Here is a 19,613-nt window from a genome sequence, read left to right as displayed (position 1 = left end):
GAGAAAGGCTTGAAGATCAAACAAGGAACATGAAGGTGGTAGGTGATTAGGCTAGAAAAGATATATTGAGGCAGATCTTGGCAGATATTGAATGCCAGTGTAGGGGTTTGACCTTCATTCTGTGACTGATGAAATACTAGTAAAGTTGATCTAAACATTTGACATTACAGAGTATATTTTAAAAGTAAAAGCTGAACCTGACATATTTGAGGAGGGTGACTTAGAGGGGAATTCAATAAGGAAGATTTAGTCAACAAGGGCATGTTATTGGCAGGATATTTTGTTAGGTGGCACAGCACAGAAGACAAAGATGTCAAGATGTAGGCCCTGTCCTCAAGGAGCTTATAATCAAAACTCATGTCCACAGAAAAGTACAACACAAGGTAGACTGTAATAAGTGTGATAACAGAGCCCCAGCCCAAGGGTCTGAGCTTGGCTGAGAATGAGGTTAATTTACCTCTCCCAAGAGTCTGGAGACCAAGTCAGACTTGGGAAGCCCCAGAGGGGCTGTTGGAGGTCATCCAGTCCACTTGAGCTCCTGCTGGGATTCTCTATCCCTAGTAAACATTAACTTTGAAACAAAAAGTGGAGCTCTGAAGAAAAACTGTCAAGAGGCTGCTGCTGTGGGAAGTAAATAGAAGAAGATAAAGTCAGCTTTGAGGTGCTGGTAGAAGCGACTTCTCCCAAATGGAGAGTGGAAGGCCAGGAAATGGATGAGATGGGGAGGGAGAGTGTGCCTGGGGAGAGGAAAGATGAAAACAGAAACTAGGGGAACACCCACGTTCCGGGAGGTGGGAGGAGAAAGAAGAGTCAGAGAAGGAGTGGCCAGAGAGAGAAGGGAGCGGGGTGGGGGGGGGAGGGAACAGTAGAATACCTTGTCACAAAGTTTTTAGAAGGGGGGGGGGGATAGAAGGCAAGGTGGGAGGCCCCAAGGGAGCAGAAGAGGGGAAACTGCAGCAACAGGGTTTGAGGTTAGACATGAAGTTGCCAAGGAGATTCCAATGAATGAAGGCTTCTCCAGAGACTCCACAAATAAGCTGGGTTCCCTGTGTCTGGTACATTCTAAGGTGGAGCCTTCCCGGAGGCCAGAAGAACAGGGCTGTGTGCTCCAATCTCCAAAGATCGGGCGGTCAGCTCTGTAATTAGCACTACCTCTCCTAACCCGAACCAGTCCCTCCAGGAACCGAAAAGCTGAAGAACATACTTGGGAGGGATTTCACACCCATGTGTCTCTGGCCCAGCCCGGTGAAGTCCCGTTTCATCATGCAGCTTTAGTGACTCTGCGGGGCTGTCACTCTCATCTGGTATTGCCAACATTCTGACTAAAGCCTCTTGCAAAAGTTTGCAGCATTCGCCGGAGGCTGACTACAGCTCCCAGAATTCCCCGGGCGCTTTCCGGTGCCGATTGGCTGAGCCCCAGGCTCCTGAGGGCGGTGTTCCCCCGCCTCCCCGGGAAACAGGCATCTGATTGGCTGCGGTGCGGGGGCTTTTGTGTCCCCGCCCTTCCCCAGGGACCGCAGCGGGCAGAGAGGTTCTGCTGGTGTCAGAGCCCGGCAAGCGCTGGCAGTTCCGAGGCGGAGATGCTGAGGAGCGCTGGGTTCGCTAGCAGCGCTGGCCACTGCGGACTCCCGAGGAGCTCCGGACCGTGAAAATCCCTGCGCCGCGGCCAATCCCGAGGTCATTCACCCCTCCAGAAGCCAGACAAGCGGATAGTCCAGCGCAGCGGCGGCCGTTCCCGGATCCTGGGCTTTCGGAGCGTTCTGGAACCCAGAGAGACACCCCCGCGGGCTCTAGAAGCTCCCCTAGCGGCCCCCAGTCCCGGCTTCCTGCGCGCGTCTATCTGAAAGCCCCTCGGGTGCACGGGCGGTCGCCGAGCCGCGTCTGGGTCCTGGCGCACACCATGATCGTTGCGGACTCCGAGTGCCGCGCGGAGCTGAAGGGCTACCTGCCCGGGGCCGGAGAGGTAAGCAGCGGCCGACGCCACTCTTCCCTCGAACCCAGAGCCGCGTCCAAGGTTCGGGTTGTTGCGAGCTGAGTCTGAGCCGCCCCCTCGGCTGGAGGAGGGGGAATGGAGCGCGTAACCCGGAGTGGGGTTGCATCAACTGGCAGCCTCGGCCCCCTCTGCCTCCGCCTCCTCCCCACTCCCCGGAGCTGGGGGCGGGGGTGGGGTAGGGATTGTAGAGCCCTCCGCGGCTCCCTCAGACTCCCGGCCAAAGAGAGGGGAGCCTTCTCGAGGTTATCTTGGGTTTGGGCCCTCGTCTAGGGAGTGTTCAAGTCCAGGCAAATCCCGGCGCAGCGGCCGGACCACTCCTCCTCCCCGCCCCCTTCCGCAGATCCCTTCCTCTAGGCTGGGGCTGGAGGAACCGTTTCTAGGTAGGCTGTGTACCGGCTCCAGTGCCCCCGCTCGGTGATGGGAGTACTTGGGGCTGGCCCACGAAGGTCGACCCCGTCCCTCCCCCCCACCTGCACCCCCGATTTGGACTGGGGGCGCGGGAGCTCCGGGGCCTTGGCGGACTGCCGGGTATGCCGCGGTGAAAGCTCGCAGAGGGGAAAAATCCTGGCCGCGGCTCCCGAAGCCAAGCGCCGATTTGGCTGTGCCCTACTAACTGATCTGACGTCCCAGAAGTTTGTTTTGCAGAGACTGCCTTTACAGTAAGGCTGGGAATACGGCTGCATCCAATCTGACATCCCCCTGCCCTATTACCATCACCACGGACCATGAACATCTTGTTTATTACGCACCTACTGGATGGCAGGCTCCGGTTCTGCCTTTTCTCTGAGTCCTCAGGACTTAAACTAGCAAAATATGAGCTATACAGTTACCTCTCATTTAGGGGATGAGGAAATTGAGGCCCAGGAGGGGCTGTGGAGAGGCTTCCTTGGCTCACCCTGCAAAGCAGCTCATTATTTTGCTGTGGTATCTTTAGGATTTCCCAGTGTGGTTGGCTCAGCAGGGAGTTTTGCTTGTTTCTTTGGTTTCCAGGCCTGGAGCCTGGTGCAAGTGTCTTACTGGGTTTGTGAGTCAGACCTGTGCTAGTCCTGAACTGTGATCCTGGGAATAAATGGCTGCACTTTCCTGAGCAGCTTGGTTTCTGGGGGGTCCTCGGTTTTCTGTTAGCTTGTCACCCCCCTGTCATGGTTTAGCAGCCCAAGTGGAGGAAGGAAAACTGCTCCTGCCTCTTCTCAGCTGGTGACTTTGACCAAGTCATCTTACTTTCTGAGTCAGTTTCCTTCTTTGTGGAAAAAAAAAAAAAAAGGAAATAATTTTCTTTATTGAGAGCACCTGGGCACTAGAGCAGGCGTGCCACGGGTTCATGTCCCCCAGCCCTCCTACTTTCTTGCTCTGTGACCTTGGCCAAGGGATCCCTTCTCTGATCAGAAGCTTCCTTCCGTCGGGGTTTGGCCCTGTCTCAGAGGGATTGTTGGGAGAGTTAACTGAGAAGACGTGCAAAGGCCAGTGCACAGTGCCTGGAGCATAGCAACTAAGTCCTGCGTCAAACACGCTAGGTATTGTTAGAATGTGGCCACAGCATGTATTTCCCCTTCCCCAGAGTGTCTCTTGCAAGGGGGTGTCTGAGCCCACCCCTCGTGCCTGAGGCGAATGTTGGCTCATCTCTCTTTGGGACAGCATCTGGGAAGTGATATGGGGAGAAAAGCGAGCTCCAGGTGGACTGGGCAGACTCTGAGGGTGGGGCATTTAGATGGAAGCTTGCTGGCTGTCAACATCAGATGGGGCTGGGGGAATTGGTATGTCAGACCCCTTTCTACATATTCTTCTCTCTCAGGAAAAGTGGACCTTGGGAAGATGTCTGTTTTAAGCAGAATCTTTTAGAAGACGGTAGGGTGCTGAACTTACAGAGCCCTGTGCCCAAGCCCTAAGGGAAGCTAGACAAGTACATACAAGTACATACAAGGAATGTACAGTCCCCTCAACTCTCATACTGTGACATACACTCTTTCACCAAGTCAAGGCCTTCAGACTCTTCACTCTAGTACTGGTAGTGTGTTCTCAGAGCCCTCCTGAGCTCTTGAAACATCACTGCTTCAAGGAAAGTCTTTCCTTCCCCACCTTTGCATACCTGCTTCCTGTCCCCCTTCTTCACTGCAAGAGCTGTTATCCCAGTTATAGTGTAGCAGTTGTGTAATCAGGCATTTCTTGTCTGTGTACCTTGCTAGACTGGAAACACTGTAGGCCCCATCACCAGCACTGTTCTTAGCACCTAATAAGTGCTCGTAACTATTTGCCCTTGTTGGCTTAGCTGACCCTTGTGAACTGTGCACGGGCTTTGAAGTCAGATCTGAGCTTGCCTGTCTGGAATAGGTCTCCAAAAGAGCCTCAGTGAGCTGTCTCTGAAGAAGAGATCAGTTCAGTTCAGTCGCTCAGTCGTGTCTGACTCTTTGCGACCCCATGGACTGTAGCATGCCAGGCTTCCCAGTCCATTGCCAACTCCCAGAGCTTGCTCAAACTCATGTCCATGGAGTCGGTGATGCCATCCAATCATCTCATTCTCTGTCATCCCCTTCTCCTTGTGCCTTCAGTCTTTCCCAGCATCAGGGTCTTCTCCAATGAGTTGGCTCTTTGCATCAGGTGGCCAAAGAATTGGAGCTTCAGCTTCAGCATCAGTCCTTCCAATGAATATTCAGGACTGATTTCTTTTCGGATTGAAGAAGGGATAAGAAGACCTGTTTCCCTCCAGATGGTTGTGAGAAATCAGCCAGATCATGGTGGGGAGATGAGTTTATGGCACCACTCACATATGCCTCTCCCAAAGGAGGACTCTGACTCCCTCTCAAGTGTAAACCCAGGCAAGTATCTTGAATTCAGCAGCCCATGGGGAGGGGAGTCTCTACCCATGCCCAGCTGGCAGAGTAACCTCGAAGGAGTCTGTAACTCAGTCCTGGAGATGGCAGGCCTACCAGGAATAAAGACTGAGGCTGATCCGGGTGGCAGACAGAACCCTTGCAAGCCAGACTGAGCTGAATTCAGATCTTGACTTGGCCACTTGTCAGCTGTGGCTTAACCTTTGGAACCTTAATCTTTCCTTGTGTGTAGAAGAGACCCCTACTCCCACTCCCAAACTGATGAAGATTCAGTGCAACCAGTGTGCTAGTGTCAGAGTTAATATGAAAAGGAATTGTGAGTCGACTCGTAAATCAGGAGCCAGGCACGGAGCGCTGAAGTGATTGATCCTTTCCTTACAACCATCCTGATGCCTTCTCAGTTGAGTGGCCACCCAGCTAACTGACCTCAGTGTTCTTGCTGCCCTGGGTGGTCCTCTCAGTTGAAACTCATTGGTTTTTCCTCTGCCCTGCCCTAGCTGTGTTTCCTTAGGTGGGTCACCTGCCCCACTCTGGTCTCCCTTTCTTCATCCATATAGTCAGGGAAGGGATCTTGCCTTTATCAGGTGTGTGAGCATGGATCCTGAGCCACATGTGGCTATTTAAATTTAGATAAATTAGATTTTATTGAATTTAAAAGTTTTTTAGCTGTACTCGTCGCATTTCAAATGCTCGGCCACTGTATGTGAAAGTGTTAGTCCCTCAGTTGTGTCCAACTCTTTGCGACCTGATGGACTGTAACCCACCAGGCTCCTCTGTCCACAGCATTAAGGCAAACATACTGGAGTGGGTAGTTGCTCCCTTTTCCAGGGGATTTTCCCAACCCAGGGATTGAACTCGGGTCTCCTGGGTTATAGGCAGATTCTTTACCGTCTGAGCTACCACAGAAGCCACCAAGGAAGTGGCTTGGGGCTACCATCTTTATTGGACAGTGCAGATAAACAATATTTATTCATCATTACAGAAAGTTCTATTGGACTTGCTGTGCTAAGTACTGGGTTCACAACAGGGAACTTGAACCAGGGTGTGCTCTCAAGGTATGAAACAGCACAGGATAACTAGGGCTGTTACTGGGGCAGTGGATCCCCTGGACATGTGGACAGGGAGAAGGAGCGGCTCACTCCTGGTGAACCCCAGAGCCCTGGGCCACTGAGACCTTGAGAAGTTTACAGAATGGGAATCATTTCTGCAGTTGAGGAAATCTGATTTGTATCCTAACCCTGCTACCTCTTTCCTGGCTGAGTGACCTGACCTCTCTGAACCTTATTCCCCGTCTGTAAAATGGGAACTCCTCAAGTTCACATGAAATAAAGGCTTAGCCCATGGCAATCAGTGTTGTTACCTACCATTATTATTGACTTCCTACCCCAGGAAATAGGGGAGGGCTGGTTTGGAGGTGTCATTTCTTGGCGGTGGGCCTCTGCTCTGTCCACTTCCTCTCAGGTTTGGGGTGAATGGGTTGGGGAAGCATGCAGAGTATTGGAACTCTGGATTAGAATCTACTCAGTCCTGCCTTCAGGGCTTTGAACTTTCCGCTACCTTTGCCTGGAATGCTGGGTCCCTATATCTCTATAGGCCCTTTACAGGCCCATCAACTCATTTACATATTTGATATTTAGATACCAGCTTAAAGGTTGTCTCCTCAGTGGCTTCCCCTGTCTGGGACTGGAATACTGCACATACTTCTCCACCCCATTATACACTCGCTTATTGCTCTTTTACTCTATAGAATCTGTGATTTGAAATCCTATTCATCATTTGTTTAATTGTCTTTCTCCTTTGTAAATTCTGGGAAGACTAAGATTTTGTCTTTTCACTCCGGTACTCTTGCTGCCTACAATGTAGTCATAAGAAATATTTGTCAAGGGACTTCCCTGGTGGTCCAGTGGCTAAGACTCCATGCTCCTGATGCAGGGGGGCCTGGTTTGATCCCCTGGTTAGGGAACTAGATCCCACATGCCACAACTAAAGATTCCTCATGCTGCAGCCAAGACCCAGTGCACCCAAATAAATAAATAAATATTTTTAAAAATTTTCTTTCAAATGAACAGATTAATTCTGGTTTTATCTGGAAAGCATTTAGCACAGTGCCTTATACTTGAGAAAGCAATCAATGAATGGAGTGAAACAATGGCCCTCCCTGGCAAATTATGCCAGGCCCCGCCCAATTAAATTAGAATTGCTGGGCCTTGGCATTGGTATTTTTTAAAAAGCTTCTCAAAGGGATTCTACCTGTACAGTTTGGGTTGAGAAGCCCTTGTTTGAAATAACAATGAGGTTAATGATCACTGACTTGCTAAGTGCTTGCTGTGATAGAGGTACTGAGGTAAGGCCTCTACAGGCATTAACCTCATTAAATCCCCATGACTACCCAGTGAAAGTAGGTACTATTATTACCCCATAATTTGGAGAGGAAACTGAGGCTCACATCGCTAGCAGATAATAGGGGGTGGACTTGTCTTTTGAGCCCAGGCACTTTGTGTCAAGAGCCCCTATCTTTTAAGGGTACTCTGCTTTATTGTCCAAATCATTATCATCATCTTCACTGAGCCAATAACGTTGGTAGATCCGGACCTGTCACGTAAAGATCCACAGGCCTCGGTTTCTTCCTTTGAGAGCTCCTGGGGCAGACTTTAGAGAGGGAGGGGCTTCCCGAAACTGTTCTCTGTCCCTCCCTACCTAGTACCCTGGTGGGCCCTCCCTGTCCCCCCCACCGACCCCCCCAGTTCCTTCCTGCCCTTCCCCACCACACCTGGCTGTGGTTTTCTGTCTGTCCTTAGGTCGCCTGAGGGGGAGGCCCAGTTTGTGGAGTCAGCAATCCTTATCTCCCAGACAGAGCTGTTAGGCTTTTTCTCTTTGGTGAGGGAGGAGGAAAGCTGAAACAGGAGTGCTTGGGGATTGTGCTGGTTTCTAAGCTAGACTTGGACCAGCCTGGTCTGGTAGATCCCAGAAGTATGGGTGCAAAGGACCTGAGCAGTCAGCCCAACTGCCTTCTTTGTCCAAGATTAAAGCTCAGAGAGTCTCAGTGACTTTCTCGGAGTCACACAGCAAGTTAGTGGCAACAGAATTGGTACTCACACCAGGGACTTTTGTACCCTTGTTCTTTCCTTTGTGGTCTTTCAGAGCCCCAGAGCTCTGCCTCCCTCAGGGGGCTTTTCAGTTCAGCCCCTCAGACCTCCCCACCTCTTTGCAACCCCATGCACTGAAGCACACCAAGCTTCCCTGTCCACCACCAACTCCTGCAGCTTGCTCAAACTCATGTCCATTGAGTCGGTGATGTCATCCAACCATCTCGTCCTCTGTTGTCCCTTTCTCCTCCCACCTTCAATCTTTCCCAGCATCAGGGTCTTTTCAAATGAGTCAGTTCTTCACATCAGGTGTCCAAAGTATTAAAGCTTCGGCTTCAGCTCCAGTCCTTCCAATGTGTGTGTGAGGGGGTGGCTTTTAGCTATGTGAAAAGGAAGGTTCACTTATAATCCTTAGTCTCTGGACACCTGGGGATTAACACTAAGTCTAGATTTGTATGAGGAGGGGTGAGTTAGGGGGACATCATCTCTGTTTAGTGAGGATATGACTCTGGCTTGGATAAACTGTTTCTAAAGCCAGTGCTGACAACCCCCGCTCCCAACCCCTGCTGCCCAGGTACCAAAACAAATGAGTAAATAAAATTGGTGGTTTCCATAGAGGCTCCTACACCCATGTCAAGATACAGCTGCTGCCATCAGCGTTGCCCTCCACGTAGCTCTGTTTTCTTCATTCACAGACTAGTGTGAATTACCTGGCCCTGCTCTTCACAAAATGTAATCTGGAAATATGGAGACCTAAATCAGACAATTAGAAGGCGATGCTTTCAGAAGCAAAAGCACTGGGAATTGTGGGGTCACAGATGAGGTCAGAAGAAGGTGCTCAGACCCTGGAAAATGGAGTTAATTCTACAAACATGTGACCACTGAGAGGGATCTGAGCCGCTAACTATCTGGAAGGCAGTAGGAGGTGGAGGCAGGATTTTAAGCCAGTTGATGAGGTTTGCACTTGAGAAAGTTTACTCTGGCTACTGAAAGTTTGCCCTCCTTAGGGCATGAACCAGGCATGTACCAGGGCCATGTACTCACTAGATCTCCTGGTCCCCGAGGTGGGGTTGCGGGTGGATGCTTTATTTATTCATTCATTCTGTTTTCTTGGGAGAGGATGGAGAAGGGGCCAGGGCTGTGGAGGCAGGTAGACCATGGGTGAGGCAGTGGGTGGTGGTCCAGGCAGGGGACAGTGGTGTCCACTAGGTGGTGATGGATGAAGAAATGACAATGAAGCTACATCATAGGAATCTAGGAGGCTTGGTAACCTGGTTTCAGGATATAAACAAGGGAGGTTCTCATACAAGTTCTCCAGGGGTACCAAAAGGCGGCCTCCTGGGAAAGTGGCTATATAATTTCCTTTACCCCAGTCCCTGCAACCCCACAGGGGGACTCCTGGGTCCCTTCCCAGTTCCTGAAGAACTCAGCCTGTGGGGTGAGCTCTCTTGCTTGTTTACCGTTTCTCTACCCACCAAGCTGGTCTATATCTCCACCTGACTCCCAGTGCACCAGAAAGGTGAGTCACATCAGAAAGGTGTGGGGATTTCCTTGGTGGTCCAATGGCTAAGACTCCACACTCCCAGTGTACGGAGCCCAGGTTCGATCCCTGATCAGGGAACTGATCCCACGTGTCAGAGCAAAGATCAAAAATCTTATGTGCCTCAACTGAGACCTGGCGCAACCAAATAAATAAATATTTAAAAATAAAATTACAGTTCAGTGTGGCGCCTCTGGTAAGGAGAGAGAACTATCTTCTTAGTCCTCCCTTTTACCTCTGACTGACCATGATGTGTTTCCCTCAAGGAGCAGAGGGAGAGCCGGGTCCGACGAGGCCCCCGAGGGCCCAGCGCCTTCATTCCAGTAGAGGAGGTAAGCTTGGAAGGGGTTAGGATGGTTTGGTCCCTGGAGGAAAGGACATGGGGCGCTGAGTAGGTGGATAGGGTTTTCTGGTCTCTTGAAATTGCAGCTTTGAAACTACCTCTTCAGGTTGCTGACTCATGTAATCCACAAAACAGCTCTGCTCCAATCAGGCATCTCAGCCCCATTTTACTGGGAAGAAACAAGCTCCGAGAGATAAAATGCTAATAACACAGCTAGGTAATGAACAAACTTGTGGTTCCCAGAACAAGACTTGTTTTTCCTTAAGAAGGCAGAACTATATGTAGTTATCTTCTCACCCTTGAATGTACATGTATTAAAGTGTTTTTTTTCCAACTTCAAATGTAATGAATGTTCATTATTTTAAAATTTCCAGTGTTTCAGAAAACTTCAGTTTCTTGTAATCCCAACCCCACTGAGATAATCACTGTTAACCATTTGCCACTGTTTCCCAGACTTCTTTTCATTCGGAGCCAAGGTCATAGTTTGTAACATGATTTTGTTAGTGTTGTTCATTTGGGGAGTTGGTTTTCTTTTTTTCATTTGGTTGTTATGTTTTGTTATTTCACATAATACATCAGAGACATCTTTCATCTACTGAGTCAGATCATGCATTCATTTATTTAACAGGTGTCTGTTGAATGATTAATCTGTCAGGCACTGTTCTAGGTGCTGGGGATACAGATGAGAACAAGACAAACAAAACTCCTTGCCATCACAAAACTGCCATTCCAGTGGGGGGTTTGTGGTGGGGAGAACTTCAAAACACACACACAGACAAATTAAAAAATAATCGTTTCCTTCTTTTCCTTTGGCCTTCACTGAACAAAGACAAACTTCCTTGTCCTCCTTGCCTTCCTAAACGTGTAGGCCAAATAGTTAATGAGCTGTTAACAAATGTCTAAACTCTCCAGTTTCTTTCACCCCTTGTAAATGGATGAAAGCGCCCAACCACCTGCTGTAGCCCAGAATGTTACACTCAAATATTCTTCTTCTTTTTTTCATTGATAAGTAACTACTCTTCTTCTGTAACAGAGGAAAGAAATAGTCTTTGAACTTAATTGGGAATTGAATCCTGGTTCTTCATTTATCAGATCTGTAACCTTGAGCCAAGAATGAAACCTCTCTGGGCCTTGATTCTCTCATGTGTCAGTGGGGGAAAATAATACTATTCACCTCACAGGAAATTGGGAAGAACTGATGCGATAATATAGACAGGGAAAGCTCTAAACTCAGACCCGGTGAGGAGAAAGCACTCAAGAAATGTAAACTGTTTTGCATCTGCTTCCAATGACTGCATTGCTTTGAACCATTACTACCAAGGGCCCAGGTTCAATCCCTGGTTAAGGAATTTAGATCCCACAAGCCACGTGGCATGGCCAAAAAAAAAAAAAGAAGCTCTATGAAAGTAGGAGAAGCTGTATTCTAATCTCTGTGCCTGAGTCTATCTAACTTGGAGAAAATAAGTCTCTAATTTCATAGTTTTGAGAATTAAATGAATCAATATATATAATGTGTTTGAATAGTACTTGGCACATAGCAAGCATTGTATAATTATCGATTACAATTGTATAAAGTGTCCAATAAGTATTTGATTAATCACTTAATGAAATATCTTTTCCTCCGCTGATCTCCTTTTTGTTGGACATGGTGGTTGTCTTCAGTTTCTTGCTATTAAAATCACAATGAAGGCAATGAATATGTTGCTTTCTCTGGTGGGTAGGGCACGAGGGAGTCACCCTTTGCTCACCTTTGCTTGGCAGGTCCTGCAGGAGGGAGCTGAGAGCCTCGAGCAGCACCTGGGGCTGGAGGCGCTGATGTCCTCGGGCCGGGTGGACAACCTGGCCGTGGTGATGGGCCTGCACCCGGACTACTTCACCAGCTTCTGGCGCCTGCACTGCCTGCTGCTGCACACGGATGGGCCCCTGGCCAACTCCTGGCGCCACTACATCGCCATCATGGTGAGCTGGTCTGAGCCTGACTTCCGTAGGGGTGGGTTCATTTTGGGGTTCAGCCCTCAGATCTCTTTGCTTGGGGCTTGATTCCACAAACAGGAGAAGAGGAGGCTTAGAGCAGAGCCCTAGCTTTATCTGACCCTCCATTGAATTTTAGATTTTTTTAAGTAGGAAATTTAATTTTTATTAAATTTAATTTTATTTTATGTCAGAGGATCATTGCTTTACGATGATGTTTTAGTTTCACGTGTACAGCAAAGTGATTTAGATAGACGTTTATCCATTCAAAAAGACACTGTCTCACTCAGGACCACCCAGCCAGTGGCAAAGCTGGGGTCAGAACCGAAGTTTCCTGCCTCTCAGGCAACAGTGAGGCTTATGACGTTTCCCTCCATGGGGTGCCCACCCCGAGCAGGGCACAGGAAGAATAGGGTGACCTGGTCTCTGTCCACCACCTCCAGGCTGCTGCCCGCCACCAGTGTTCCTACCTGGTGGGCTCCCACATGGCCGAGTTCCTGCAGACTGGCGGTGACCCTGAGTGGCTGCTTGGCCTCCACCGCGCCCCTGAGAAACTGCGCAAGCTCAGCGAGATCAACAAGCTGCTGGCCCATCGGCCATGGCTCATCACCAAGGAGCACATCCAGGTGCAGCGGGCAGGGAGGCGGGTCCCCGCGGGAGTGTGGGCTGGCATGGGGCTTGGCAGGCAGCCCAGGGCAAAGCAACTGAGCAAGTCTGCCTTGCCTTTCCTCTCCAGGCCTTGCTCAAGACGGGCGAGCACAGCTGGTCCCTGGCTGAGCTCATCCAGGCCCTGGTCCTGCTCACACACTGCCACTCACTGGCGTCCTTCGTGTTCGGCTGTGGCATCCTCCCTGAGGGGGACCCTGAGGGCAGCCCCGCCCCACAGGCCCCTTCACCCCCCAGTGAGCAGAGCACACCCCCCAGCAGGGACTCGCTGAACCACTCCGGGGTAAGTCAGGGACCTGAGTCTTTCTGGGAGAGGAAGCTGGGGGCCTCTGGTCCTTGGGTAGAAGACAGTGCCTCCCTGTCTGCAGCTGCTTCCTTATCACACCCTGAGAAAGCTTAGAAAAGTCTTTTTTTTTTAAGGTGTATTTATCTATTTTTGGCTGCACTGGGTCTTCCTTGCTATACCCGGGCTTTCTTTAGCTGCAGCCATGGGGGCTACTCTGTCACAGTTTGCAGGCACTAGAGTGCTAACTCAGTGGTTGTAGTGCACAGGCTTAGTTGCCCTGCAGCATGTGGAATCTTCCCAGATCGGGGATCGAACCCGTGCACCCTGCATTGGCAGGCAGATCCTTGACCACTGGACCACCTGGGAAGCCCCAAGTCATTTGGCTCTGAAACTGTTTCCTCATGAGGAAGATGAGGATAAAGACTCCTTCATAAAGGGTTGTGAGCCTGAGATGAAATAACCATGTGACTGGCTTCAGCATGGAACCCCTGGGCTCAAAGTAGCTGCCTTTTAACACTGTAACAATACAAAGGTTGCCTCTCATTCTGTAAAGTGGCCTTGTTTGTGTGTATTTTAAAAATACAGATACTTTAAAAAGCCCTTTCCTGTGAGGGTAGCTGACCCTCAGAGAAGACCTTTCTGTTCTATAGCTGCTTAAACATTACTTCCGGAAACACAGGCCACGTGAGCTGTCCAGCACAGAGAAGGCACTGGGCCTTCATGATTGCTCAGAAAGGCCCTGCATGTGAGAAGGACGTGTGGGGTTTCTGGGGTCAAGGGAGAAGGGGCGAATGCTCACCGCCGGGTCATTCCTACAGGGCTTTGAGGCCGCCCGCGACGTGGAAGCTCTGATGGAACGCATGAGGCAGCTGCAGGAGAGCCTGCTGCAGGATGAGGGCGCCTCGCAGGAGGAGATGGAGAGCCGCTTTGAGCTGGAGAAGTCAGAGAGCCTGCTGGTGACCCCCTCAGGTACAGGTCACAGGCGTCCAAGCTCAGGGACCGCCCCTCCTTGCACCCTCTCGCTGGGAAGCTGGCGCCTTCGTGTTACTGCACCTCGGTAGCCACACCCAGCTACCCCTTTCAAGAAGTTCTGAGCATGGGCTCTGGGGTCAGGCCTGGGTTTGAATCCTGGCCTGCTAGCCTTTCTTCTTTCTTTTTGGCCAGGCCATGTAGTATGCAGGATCTTAGGGATCTTAGTTCCCTGACCAGGCATGGAACCCATGCTCCCTGCAATGAAAGGCAGATTCTCAACCTCTGGGCGCCAGAGAAGTCCCTGTTAGCTTCTCTGGCAGTGTGACCACTGATAAGTCACTTGCTGTCTCAGGTCCCAGTCTCCTCCTCCGTGAGGGATTCATGTGTAGGGGAAATGAGGCAACAGAAGCAAAGTGCTGAGCACAGAGCCTGGCCCAGGGTAAGCGGCTGCATAAGTAGCCACTGTTGTTAGGATTGCTGTTCTTATTACTGGGGACCTTAGCCCCTGGACCACGGGTCTGATTTACCGCCTCCCCCAGGCCTGGCTCCTGCCGAAGTCCTGGTTCCACTCACTATGGCGAGGGGCATTCTTGGGCCCCCTATTCCACGTTCCCCAGCACCCCCTCCCCATTGATGATTAATGGGGGGTGGAGGCCTCTGTGATCCGTGCCTTGGCTTCACTGTGACCTTTTTCTGACATCCTCAGTGGACATCCTGGAACCCTTTGCAAACCCAGATATGCTGTGCTTCGTGGAAGACCCCACTTTTGGATATGAGGACTTTACCCGGCGGGGGACTCAGGCACCCCCCACCTTCCGTGCCCAGGTAGGTTCTCCCTACTGGTCTTAGCATTGCTTTTTTAAAATTAATTAATTAATTTTTTTTGGACTGCTCTGGGTCTTCAATGCTGTGTACATGCTTTCTCTAGTTGTGGTGAGCAGGGCTACTCTGTTGGGGTGTGAGGGCTTCTCATTGCCCAGCACAGGCTCAGTAATTGTGGTTCAGGGGCTTGGTTGACCCACAGCATATGGGATCTTCCCAGACCAGGGATCGAACCCACGTCCCCTGCTTTGGAAGGTGGATTCTAAGCCACTGAAATGCCAGGGAAGTCCCAGCATTGCTTTACAAACAAGCAGGATTGGGTAGTTTGTGTGATCAGCGATTTGGGCACCTTCTCTCCTGAAGAAGTGGGAGACCCTGAAGGTGAAAAGACCCATCTGGGTCCTAAGCTCAGGGGATCCTGACCACAGGAAGGAAGTCATCACCAAGCTGCATCCTCCTCAGCTTCTCAGGTCCAGACCAAGCAGCGGGTTAGATTTGTTGGGGTGGAGAGAGGCATTATGGAGATCCCAGCTATGCTGCAGAAGATGGCGTCTCTCTGGCCAACCTCGGGCCCCAGGGATTCTACTCATTGACCGACCCCTTTCCATGTTTCTCAGGATTATACCTGGGAAGACCATGGCTATTCACTGATCCAGCGGCTCTACCCTGAGGGTGGACAGTTGCTGGATGAGAAGTTCCAGGCAGCCTATAGCCTCACCTATAACACCATCGCCATGCACAGTGGAGTAGATACCTCCGTGCTCCGCAGGGCCATCTGGAATTACATCCACTGCGTCTTTGGCATCAGGTGAGTGAAAGTCCCCTCATCCAGGCATGGTGTACCACAAGCCCTCCATCTGAGCTCACAATTGTTTCCTTTTTCTTTTTGTCTTTCTTTCCCTTTTTTCCTGCCTATACTGTTCTTCAAATCAAATGTATTCCTTGGCTGATTATAAAAGATAATAGCCATCCTCAGTTCTTGAAAGTCTTTAATTCCACCCCCAGGAATAACTAGGGAGATTACACACACACGTATACTTACGTACATACACACATATATACATACAAAAAGAGTTATGTCTGTAGTTCCATTCCAAGTAGCAGTTCTTCTCTCATTAAAGAATAACAACAGAAATGCCCAATGGTGAAATTCGATTTTTAGTAAATTTAGAAAAAAAGAGATAATGAAAAGAAGAAAATAAAAATCATTCATGATCCCACCTGCTCTTACTATTGTCAGGTATTGGCTTGGTCAAAGAGCTCATTTGGGTTTTTCCGTTAACAACTATGGAAAAACCTGAATGCATTTTTTGGCTAACCCAAGATTTCACTGCGTGGGCTGAGCTGTGCTTTATTGGCCGGTATCCCACTGGCCAACCTCACTGACAAGTGTCCAATCCAGGAGAAGCCAAGGATGATGGGCATCTTAGGGTGTATATGTGGCATGCTGTGGTCTCCCTTGCTGCCCAGCTTCCAGGTCCAGGCTGCTGCACTCTGCAACATGGCCCTCGCTCCTAAACCTTTGTTTACCACATCTGCCCTCTAGTCTAACACCGGCCTTCCTCGTCCACACTGATCTGCGGTGACTCACTGGCTCCCTGGGCTGGGGGGACAGAATAGCTTCTAGACTTGTCACCAAGGTGCTCTTTGACTTTGAACAAGCTGACTGCCTTCCATAGGCCTCAGTTTGCCCATCAGTAAAATGACTACCAACTCCTTTTTCCCTTTCCCTCTTCCTTTTCTAGGGTAGATATTCACACTGATCTCCTGCCCCATCTTCCACGTATGGCCCTAGCTGTAAAGTGGTGACTGTGAGCGTGGAGGCAGGCAGAGCTGGGTTTGAATTCCATTCCCAGCTGTGTGCCCTGGCCCTGCACGTCTCTGAACCTCCATTTCATCTGTAAAATGAGACTGGTGAACACAGTACATTGTATACCATAGTTTTGTATCCAGTCCTGTACTGAAGTTTAAGGGATTCTGTGAATATATGTTCACATGGTCAGTGCAGCGTGCTCAGCCTCTGTGCATTCCCTTGCGAGTCCAGTGGCCTGTGATATATGACATTAGCTGCTTTTCTAAGAGGAACCAAGCTTCTAGCTGCTTCCTACCTTCTGCCTTTTCTTGCCACTCTCTGTCCCCCTTCTGCAGGGTGGGCCTGGGGGAGAGGAGCTCCGTGGGAGCAGACGTGTGAGTGATTCTTTCTGGGTCTTCCCATCCAGATATGATGACTATGACTACGGGGAGGTGAACCAGCTCCTGGAGCGGAACCTCAAGGTCTATATCAAGACAGTGGCCTGCTATCCGGAGAAGACCACCCGAAGAATGTACAACCACTTCTGGAGGCACTTCCGCCACTCAGAGAAGGTGCGGCTCGTGGGGGAGGAACAGGATGGAAGCCTGCGGAGGAGGCGAGGGCTCGGGACCCAGCGAGGTCCTGACCTGGGGATCCATCCTGCGTCTCTTCATGTCTCCTGCATCGGCAGGCAGATTCTTTACCACGAGCGCCCCCTGGGAAGCCCATTTACTCACCTGTAAAGTGGGTATCCTCAGTGGCAGCCGGAAGGACCTGGGTTCAAATCATAACACTATCACTTGGGAGCTCTGTGATCTTGGGCAGGTCATTTTGCCTCTCTGAGCTTGTTATCTTGACAATAAAAATTAAAAAAACTGCCTGCATTTCAAGGTCATTGGGAGGATGAAGTGAGAAAATGAAGGTAAACCTCTGATCCCAAATAAATGCTCAGAGGTAGCTGTTGTTTTTCACTTTCAGGGATAAAGAGGTTAGTCATGATCAGGATAAATGTGCTTGAAATTCTCCCAGAGTCCTTGCACCAAGTTATTCAGAGCCTTAGGAAAGGGAAGGATGAAATGGGTGGTCAGGGATGATGGCACTCTGGGAGGGAAGGGGATGGTGAGGAGTGACATGAGTTGCCAACAAGCCCTCGTCTGTGCCCCCAGGTCCACGTGAACTTGCTGCTGCTGGAGGCCCGCATGCAAGCCGCCCTGCTCTATGCCCTTCGCGCCATCACCCGTTACATGACCTGACTCACGTACAAGACCTGCGCCTGGAACAGTTGACCGTGGGGGCATCCTTCTCGCTGCAAGGACTCTGTTTGGAGACAGACCCTAATCTCTTCCTGTCCCATACCCACCTACCCTACTGTGGGGGTGGGCCTGGGGTGTGACGTGCAGCCTCCCAAGCCACACCCTCCTTCTCACTGGAACGGACAGGACCAGCGCACTGACTCTGGTATCTCAGCTCTGCCTCTGGGGCGTGGGGGGCTGGAAGAGGACCATAGCGGATTCCCAGGTGCCAGCCCCTTCTAACCGCCCTTACCCTCAGAGGCCAAGGGCACAGGAAGGAAAATGGACTGAGCGTGGACTTATGTGCCAGCAGGCGGGGGCCCAGGCAGCACGAGTACTTTGGCCTTCCTGGCCTGGGAAGTCCCTGGCTGGCCCCCAGGGAGAGGGGCAAACACCTCCAGGGACTGACACTCCAAGCGGCTTCACCTCTCCTCCAGCTCCCTCCTCCACAAGATTTCATTACCTCCCACCTGCCATTCACCCATCAATGTGAAAATCAGGGTCACAGCCGGTCTGTGCATCCGGCTCCCCAGAAGCCCGTTCTGTCCAGCAGCCCACAGGCCCCTTGCTCCCTGGTCACACGAGTCCTGGTTCAATTCCCTTGACCCCCTTTGCCCTCTTACCCTTTTCTCCACCAGCTGGTGGAGTGAGGCCCCAGGAGAGAGACCAAGCACGTCAAGCAAGTAGATTACCTCTAGAGTTCGAAGTCTCTGTTGGTCATTTTGCTTTCAGATGAGGAGGGAGTATTATATGATAAATTCTCTGTGTTTCGGTTTTTTGTGGGTGAGGTTCTTCGCTGCCCACCCCCAGAGCCTCAGGCAGTGTCTGAGAGGAGAGCAGGAGTGTCTCCCCAGAGCTGACCTACCTGGCGGATGCTGGCACCCCATGCTGTCTCATCTCCCCTGGCTCTGCCACAGACATTTGCCAAAAAAGTGAGCCTTTCCAGGTGGTTCCAGGGGCTCAGGGAGACAGGCAGGAGACCCCAAGTTTCTTGTGTAGGCCCTGTCATGGCCAGGTTAGCCCCATTTCCACAGTTACAGACTGAGGGGTAAGACCACATTTTGTGGTATCTGGGCCTTCATTCAGGTTCTGAGCCCAGCCTGCCAGCAGCCAGCTGCACGCGTTGCAGGATCCCGAGGGCCTCTGGGGATTTTACACACACACAACACACACACACACACACACACACACACACCGCCTGCAGTCAGTCTCTCCGGGCTACCTGCCAAGGACCTTCGCACCCCCATCCCAGTTTCTGTCCCTTCTCGGTTGCTTTTAGGTGGATCCCTTGGAGGCAGAAGCAGCCAAGGACTGATCCCAGGTACTCTGTGTAGCAAACAAACTGTGAATTCTGACTCCCCTTGCCCTTCTTCCAGCTGTAGGTGCCTCCCCTCTGATCGCCTGGGAGGGGACTGAAGAAAGGCAAGGGCCAAGATGCTGCTACTTCTGACCCTCCTCTCTGGGGCAGGGCAGGAGAGGAGCCTGGTTCATTGTGCCACATTTCATACCCGTGCAGGCATGGGCGAGCGACTGGCACCCCTTTCCGGCCTCAAAGCCCTCCCTGCAGTGAAGCAGGGCAGGAGGGAAGAGGCCCCAGCATTGGGGTTTGGATTCTAGAGGGGACATGATGACCGTCAGGGTCAAGTGCAGAAATCTTTGCCTTTGCTACCATTTCTGTATGATGAGAAATAAAAGTTCACCAAGGTTTTGTTTTGTACTTCTTGTTAATGGGCTGTTTTTCCATTTCCTGGGGGTCATGGTTCACCTCTTAGCATAAGCAGGGAGCTGCGATTGCATCAGGGAGCTGACCTAGCAGCCCATACCCTGCTGAGCACTCGTGCCCAGTGACCGCAGGGTTGGGAGTGGTTGGCACTCAAAGTCTACTTTTGTCCCTTGGGTGTCCAGCCCTGCCACCCCTCTGTGGCTGGCCTGGTGCTGTGGAATAATAATGGCTGTGTTATTTTTCTCACTCAGCCGGGCCCTGGGCTGGGTACTTGGAGGTCATTTGTCTGAATCTGCAGC

At 50.9% G+C, this 19,613-nt stretch overlaps 1 protein-coding gene across 4 annotated transcripts; it reads left to right on the top strand.

Annotated features, from left to right (window-relative positions):
- Nucleotides 1–1,565: 1,565 nt before the first annotated feature.
- Nucleotides 1,566–19,308, top strand: SESN2 (sestrin 2). 4 transcript variants are annotated; one of them, XM_005203098.3, is made up of 10 exons: nt 1,566–1,963; nt 9,714–9,779; nt 11,552–11,749; nt 12,205–12,387; nt 12,498–12,710; nt 13,532–13,682; nt 14,392–14,510; nt 15,125–15,315; nt 16,727–16,871; nt 17,466–19,308. In XM_005203098.3, exons 1-10 carry the CDS (start codon nt 1,901–1,903, stop codon nt 17,550–17,552), a joined length of 1,416 nt encoding a protein of 471 aa, XP_005203155.1. In that variant the 5' UTR covers nt 1,566–1,900; the 3' UTR covers nt 17,553–19,308.
- The last annotated feature ends 305 nt before the right edge of the window (nt 19,309–19,613 follow it).

Source organism: Bos taurus, chromosome 2 (genome assembly GCF_002263795.3).
Source record: "Bos taurus isolate L1 Dominette 01449 registration number 42190680 breed Hereford chromosome 2, ARS-UCD2.0, whole genome shotgun sequence".
Taxonomy (NCBI): Eukaryota; Metazoa; Chordata; class Mammalia; order Artiodactyla; family Bovidae; genus Bos; species Bos taurus.
Note: the sequence above shows the minus strand (reverse complement) of the source record. Positions and strands in the feature narration are given on the sequence as shown.